The following is a 7,995-nucleotide window of genomic DNA, read 5'->3' as shown; positions in this document are numbered from 1 at the left end:
GGTTATACATGACGTGCGTGAGCAAGGAATTTGCAAACAATAGGGCGGTACAGCAAAATGATGCTTTCAAAAGCACACGTGAAAGACAAACAATGCTATTTGAAAAACTTACTGAGTATGCCATGCATGTTTATTATGCAGATATGAAAAGAAAAGATGAGAGCCGTTCATTCTTTTATAACACAAAAAGTGTAGGTATATAGGGCGTTGCTGGATAATGACATGGCAGCATGCTAATTCTATGGCTTTGAGTAAACAGTGATTGTTTTGTGTGCCAGCATATCTGTTTTGATTGGGAGAGATGTAAACATCTAGGGGTAGGGCTAGGGGTAAACATCATCAGAGCACAGCTAAATCACTTCTTTGGACATGTCGAAGTAGGGTTATTAAGACTAGTGAAAGCACTACACAGTGTTTGTGACAGGCTGTTTTATCCAGGCTTCTCATTCTCATAAACACATGCATCCACACATCTTCTTGGGCCATAATCTTGACAGTGACGTCACAGGGAAACTGCCAGAAGTACAATGAATCATCTCCCATGCCAGTAGCCTTACTCGACTGTTTTGGAGACATCTGTGTATGTATTTGCGTGTGTTATTTAGAACATTTTCAGAGTAATCTTTACATACATTTAGTGTTTCTTCAAATTAATGAAAACTTCCAGAAAATGTGCATAGCTTTGGTGGCACATGCAGTATATGTAAATAGTGTCATTTAGTACGGGGGTTTAATTTGTGTAATTAATTATATTCAGATGAAATAACTTGTGTCTTTAACTAATACAATTTGTCTGAGAGCTCATTAGAGTGCTGTCCTTTTAATGAATTGGAAGCAGTAATGTCTGATTTATGAATTATGGTGCTGACTTATGAATTATGGAGCCCTTACAGTAAAATGCAATCATTATTTCTTTTATTTTTTAACTAATAAGATATGTCTGAGAGCTAATTAATATGGGTCTATTCTTCTTATTCTATTCTGCATAGCTCAATAATGCATCTTTCTTTGCATTTTATATTCCTTTTTATTTGGTCCAGAATAGGTTACATGTCAGATTATGGAATTAAAAAGTTTTTTTTTTTTTTTTTTTAAATGGCCTTTTATTTTGGAAGGGCACAGTTTCTCTGAAAAAGAATTGATATCATAACTGTGCACTGACCTAAATGTCTGTTAGGATTAATTCACTCGAGGTTAAGAGTCTGGAGCAGAACCAAGGTGGCATCATGCTACAGGTTGCATAACAAATAGGATCATATCACAATCAGATTACATTTAAAGCAGAGAGATATGCAAACAGGTTTGGTTTAAGTCATCTGCATGGCAAACAGTCTTCTGCGGTAAATGCCGGCCGGCTGAGTTTCACTGCTAGCGTGTGGCATTTAGGACTGTGCAGTTTTGGTGCTTTAGGTACTGTCAGGTGAAAGTATATGACATTTGAGTCAGCTGGATTCTTTGCATTCCTCCAGCTGAGCAAAGATTAACCAGCAGCGTGGGATGATCTGCTTTTTTTTTCACCTCCATCTGTGGAGGAAGTATCGTGCTGATTTGCCTTCCCCATCAGTTGTTTCTAGCAAATTTTTTCCCCCTTTTTCTGTTCTTTAAGTGATGATTCAGCATTTCTGCACTGACTAAAATGATTTTCTTGATGATTTTTGTCTTGTTTTCCGGTACAAGTGATGATATTTACTGATACTGATAAGCAAAATGGCATAAGATATTAAGTCTTGTTTTCTGATTATTATTATTATTTTTTTTAATTAAGTGAGTTTAAGTTTAAAGGAATATTTCACCGCAAAATTTAAATTTACTAAAAATGTAGATATAGATAAGTTTGTTTCTTCAGCAGAACAGATTTGAAGAAGTTTAGCATTACATCACAATGGATCCTCTGCAGTGAATGGGTGCTGTCAGAATGAGAGTGTTGTTTTTTTTTTTTGCAATGTGCAGTTGTCCAGTTTCTTGTTTGTTTATTTCCTCAGTCTATTCTATTTCCATCATGACTCAAAAAACTTTTTGACACCACTATGAGCATGGAGCGGAAAAGTTTGTGTGTTGTTGAACGTGTTGAATGTCTCACCACCAAAACCAAGAAACTCCTCTGGAGACTTTCATAGTCTTTTGCATGGGCAGCATATCCTCTGTTTCTGAAAGGTTGCTTTTGAGGGAGACCCCTCGTTAATGTCATGGTCTGAAGACACTGTACTGTGGTTTCTTTTCAGAGATATCAAAACCAAAAGGAGTCCCCAAGCTTCGTCTCGTGTGAAGAAAGAAATTTAGGTGCATTCCGTAACCCAAAAGCCTCTAAATTGTGTACTCGCAGATAGTGACTAAGACAGATATTGCACAAAAATATGTGGCAAATAAAAATAGTTTTCTTTCAAAACACAGGAAATGGTAACATGTGACTCAAAAGAGACATCTTTTGTGTAAGAGAGAGTATTAGGAAAGCAGTCCACTTTCTTTTTGAATCGGAATGAATGAATGATTTGCAAGTAAGAATGTCTGATCTATGAATTATGAGCTGGGTTTGAAAAAAAAAAAAAAATAAATTATATATAAATTATATATATATATATATTTTTTTTTTTGTGTGTGTGTCTGGAAGATAATCTTCGTCATTTGTTTGCCAGATGAATTGAGGTCACCGAAAGTAAAACATTACACCTGCTGATAATAAGGGTAATGCCACATGTTTCATTCCATGACAAACAAGTATGTGTTTTATGATCCTGTTGTTCTAACTGTCATCTACGCTAGAAGTATTGCTACCATCATATTAGCCTTCTACGTCTGTTTCAGTGTTGACACACCAATTACCAGTAGATCTTTATCTGTATCAGCCATTTTAAATGGCTTTATTCCTCTGCAGGGTTTCCTCAGGCATGAATCTATGCACTGGTATGTGTGTGTGTGTGTATGCATGAAAGAGACTATGTGTCCACAGGGAGGGGTTTGCAAGCAAAAGCTTGTGCGTGCACATATTTGTGTGCACATCTAAGATCTCTGAAAAATACTAATGCCAATGGAGTATATGCCCTCTGTGGACATCAAGCATTGTCATACAGATGAGTGCTGTGCATACGCAATGAATGATGCATCCCTCTCTCTCTTGAACTGCAGAGCAGATTACCCACAACCTTGACTTTCAGAAGGAGACTCGATTCTTGTAAACAGCCCTGCAAGCTGTGTTTTCTGAGAACTAAATAGTGCATTACAATCACTGCAGATATAAACATGCACTCATATCTGCATATTTTCATGAAAATATTGCAAAATAATTGCAATTTAATGTGCTTTTTGATCATTTAATTACATAAGCATTGGGAGTAAAATCGAGTATGATTGCATACTTTACTTTATGCAATTTTTAGGAATGGGTGTAGCTGAAAAAGGTTGTCCACATACCTGTGGCTATGTAGAATACCATATAAAGTATTGTTAATGACAAAATGCAATATATGACATATGTATGGCCAGTTCAGACTGCACAGAGATGCATTTATTCAGTAATACTTTACAATAAGGTTCCGTTTGTTATCCATTATTAAATCAAATGTTTAATCTATCAATATTGTTTAATAGATCTAAACTATCATGAAGTAGCAATGAATATAAGTTTTTTTATTATTATTAATGAGGTAACTCTTTGCAATAAGGTTTGGTTTTTTTAACATTAATTAATGCATTAACTAAAATGAACTAATGAATGAACAATATGTTTTTACACTATAAACCTTTGTTAATGTAGTTATGTTCATGTTAGTTAAAAGTGCATTAATGTTAGTAGATACAACATTTCATCTTTAAAATGTAATTACAAATGCTAATATGAACATGAACTCAGATTAATAAATGCTGTATAAGTTTAATTAATTGTTAACTCATTAACTCATGCTATAACACATGCTGTTTCTGTAAATTTGGCTAGGTGTTCATCTTCAGTTCTCTCTTCACAGCAGTTCAGTCAGTGTACTGTTTGAGTAAATGAATTACTCCGGGATATTGGTTTGTTTTAACTCAGAGGGAGTGTCAGCCACATTAAAAAAGTTAATGGAGACGCAAACTGTTTCTAACTGACCCTCTGATGTCACATGGACTACTTTGATGATGTTTTTCTTACCTTTCTGGACATGGACAGTATACTGTGCACACAGCTTCAATGGAGGGACTGAGAGCTCTCGGACTAAATCTAAAATATCTTAAACTGTGTCCCAAAGATAAACGGAGGTCTTACGGGTTTGGAACAACATGAGGGTAAGTTATTAATGACATTATTTTGCTATCTGGGTGAACTAACCCTTTAATCAAAACTCCCTATTAAAAAATAAATAAATAAAAGTGAACTAAATTTGTTGACTTGATGAAGTCAAGATATGTCATATGGGTGTAGATGTGGGAAAAAAAATATAGACATAAAATAAATAATAATAATTAAAAAAAATAATAATAATAAGTTTATTTTAGGGGTTAATGTATACTGGGAACTCAGATGTGCCCCATCTCTCCAAAACAAGCATGCATTCTCAGTAGCGTTCACACAGCAAAATCATAACTCATAAATTATTTGTATTCCTCAAATAGACACAACCATCTCAAGCAAGATGACAGCTATCGGAGTGCGCATGCCTTCCAGCAGGTGAAGCGGAGCCTCATCTCTGCCACTGGCGTGATCGTCCTCATCTCCAAGCAACCCCTCCATCAGCACTGGCGTCAGCGTACGACGAGCCCGCACAGTTGCTCAGCAACTTCTGCCCTCTGACGCGAGTATGACGTTAATGAGGCGGGTATCAGTTTGTTGTGGCAAGAGGGGGAGGAGGCGGAGTCCCTCATCACACCATGAGCCTGTAGCGTCAGTCTCATGCCAGCAGAGCTGCTCGAGAGCGGAGCCTCGGTGGACGGAGCGGCACCTTGTACATAGTAGAGCGCGCTCCGTCAAAGTGAATATAGCACTGTACACTGGAACTATTGTGAAGACAGAATAAAAACTAAAACAAGTTTGTCCCTCAAGAGTTGCATAAGGAATGACTTGTAAATGCAGAATTAAAAAATAATTTGCACTGTGGAAAGAGGTGGATTTTATTCGTGTGTTAAAGGTAAGATTGCCTTCGCTTTTGGTATTTCCATTGACATTTGTGTTTAAAACAGATACATATATATACACTTTGTCATTATATACCTATATTTTTTAATTTATTTGTTTACATATCTCTGAATTTCAAGGACATGGAGGCGCTGGATTGACCTGTTAGACTTTTGTGCGTTTAATCTGAAGTTTCTAGTAAATGTAGGATACAATTTGAAAAACGGTTACAATGAAATTAACTCGCTTTTAAGTGAGCTATATGTCAGTGCATCTTAAAATAAAATGTTTATTGATTCATTAAAGCAATCAAGCTGTTTTGTGAAGGTTGTGATGTCGCATGTGTAAGAATTATTGTTAACAACGAATTGTAAATTTGTCGCTTAAATTCAGTAAGCTGGTATTCGTGCGCATTTATAACCTGACATTTTTGATTTATGCAGATAAATTTAAGTTATCGCTGCGCTCCGGTTCACACAAAACCGGCATCATGGTTATAATGACGGACAGCAGCGCGAGCTCTCAGTCAAGTTGTGCCCAGGCCAGACCTCTGCAGGTCGGCTTCTATGAGATCATCAGAACCCTCGGCAAAGGAAACTTCGCAGTGGTCAAACTGGCCAGACACAAAGTAACAAAAACACAGGTAAGTCTCGTGCGGAATATTTGTAACTTTTACACAGTAAAGTTATTTTTTATCTTTTGATATTTTCATACAAATTGCCAATTAATATGAATAATGTACAGTATATTAAGCTGCATTTCTAAATGTGCATTTTATTGTATTTTCATGCAGGTTGCAATTAAAATAATTGATAAAACAAGACTAAACTCTTCCAACTTGGAGAAAATCTACAGAGAGGTTCAGATTATGAAGCTGCTCAACCACCCTCACATCATAAAGCTCTATCAGGTAAATTATAAGATTTTATAATGATGCTATAATTACAAAAGCTGCCCTGTTGAAATCACTGGATTAAAGTCAGTTAAACTCAGGGAGTGTTATATATTTTAGCATGCTCGGTGACACTGAGAGAATGGTGAGTGAATGTCTAAGTGTTGGTCAGGCACATGGTGAGGTGGAAGTACATCTGGATAGCATGCGATGTATAATTAGAGTGAAGTTATTTTGACCCTTGCATTCAGCTTCTGCATAGCAACTGTAAATTGCATTACAGTGTTAAATTTGTTGCATCAGGTTACCTGAAACTGGTTTTACTGAATAAAAAAATATATGACTGAAAAAAAAAACGGATTATATTGGTTACACCAAATAAAGTAATATTTGAGGTAGAAAAAGATCCTGAAGGTAACAACTGCATGGTTTCGCTAATGATACAACCTTTATTCACAATTTGGATTCAAGGCTTTTTTAAAGTGATTTGTTGGCTTTTAAATCACATAGATTTAAAAAATATAATTTCATAGACTAATCTGTGTCAAAAATGTTTGTATTGTTGTTGTTTTGTCTGGGAATAAGAGGCACAGAAAAGCAGAGTGAGTTGGATATAAGGATACAAGATCTAAATCTCTGATTAACCAGCACTGTTGGAAGTCAAGCGCAATGTGTCTGCAGAGTCACATGAAGCTAGCCAGAGGAAAAATCTCTAGGAAGTACAATTGGATTTGATCCCTGGGCTTGTTTTGTTGCCATTTTTTGGCTTGCACATTCACGCACTCAGAGGCTAATACAGGGTGCTAATATGTCAGCACATTCTTTCTCTCATAACCTGTAAAAGTTTGTTTTGTTCGGAGATTAGCATTTTGCAGATTATATGGTAAATTGAGTCTGCGAGAAACTAAAATCCTTGTGAATAACATCACACCTCACTTCTTGGGATCTGACCTCTCACATTAGTAAGAGGGTGATGTTTTTGGGAACTGAGCAGCAGCGTTGTAGTTTGATATGAGCTGGATGTGCCATTCCTTCAGCATACTCTTTCATATTAATTAATTAAAACATAGTCCAATGTCATCCTACATGTTATCTTATGACTGCAGTATCAACGAAAGTGTCCTGGATCTTCAGCTTTCAGCTTGATACCAGTTTAGTGTCAGATAACCTCAAATCTACCTCTTCTTTCATAACTGAAGCCATGTTTATTTAAAGCAAAAAGCACTTGAGATTTTTTTTTTTTTTTTTTAGAAATGTAGTCCTTTTATTGCCTTTAGCTTCTCATTCACCTTAGAGAAACGATTCAATACCTTCCTTCACTCATCTCCCTTGGCGTTAGTGACGGAGGGAGACGTCTCTGTGGGCTGAACAGGATGGGGTTTCTAAGGAAGCTATGACATCATTGGCCCCTCTGGGTTGACACTAATGACTGAAGTCTTCGGATGCCGGGTTTATCTAGAGATAAAGACCCTTTTCCTGCTGTTGCACAGCCCGACTACGTGGGTCATGACACGTTATGTTACACACTGACCTGAAGAATCGAGTGCCTGAGTGCATATGGATGGTTACACTGGTTTTCTCAGCAATAGAAAAAGAGGTCAGCACAAAACCTGTTGTGCAACTCTTTCTGGTATAGCGCAACATGCATCGTTTAGTATTTCTCCCTCAGGCCTCTGCTGGGAACTTACGGGACATTCTCATGAAGGGCGAGGACGTCATACACCCTCTCTTTTATACATTTTTCCACTATTAATTGTTGAAATACAGATCCTTTTGTGCCACTGCATGCCTTTTATGCTCAAAATAGGTCTTATATGTGAATGTATTTTATGGTTCAAAAGAAACAGGTTAGTGAAGATAAAGTTTCAGCTGTCATTAGCTGTTTCAGTGGTACTGATGGATCAGACAGCAGGCATCTGAGAAAGACATGCGTGTGACTCTGTCTGTGTGTGTTCAGGACATTGAGAAAGTGCTTGGCTACACTCTAATGCAATGGCGCATATCATTACCAACTAACCTG

The 7,995-nt window shown here is 36.8% G+C and overlaps 1 protein-coding gene across 2 annotated transcripts in view; it reads left to right on the top strand.

The window, feature by feature from the left end:
- The first annotated feature begins 4,848 nt into the window (after positions 1-4,848).
- The window catches only part of LOC132152732 (serine/threonine-protein kinase SIK2-like), a 364,451-nt gene continuing 361,304 nt past the window's right edge, over positions 4,849-7,995 (top strand). For both annotated transcript variants that reach the window (XR_009436571.1, XM_059561586.1), the window contains exons 1-3: positions 4,849-5,096; positions 5,527-5,726; positions 5,877-5,993. Coding sequence is in view for 1 of the 2 variants with exons in the window: in XM_059561586.1 (XP_059417569.1) it covers positions 5,574-5,726; positions 5,877-5,993 (270 nt within the window). In the remaining variant the exon portion in view is untranslated. The remainder of the gene's footprint in view (positions 5,097-5,526; positions 5,727-5,876; positions 5,994-7,995) is intronic.

Source organism: Carassius carassius, chromosome 11 (genome assembly GCF_963082965.1).
Source record: "Carassius carassius chromosome 11, fCarCar2.1, whole genome shotgun sequence".
NCBI classification, from domain to species: Eukaryota; Metazoa; Chordata; class Actinopteri; order Cypriniformes; family Cyprinidae; genus Carassius; species Carassius carassius.
Note: the sequence above shows the minus strand (reverse complement) of the source record. Positions and strands in the feature narration are given on the sequence as shown.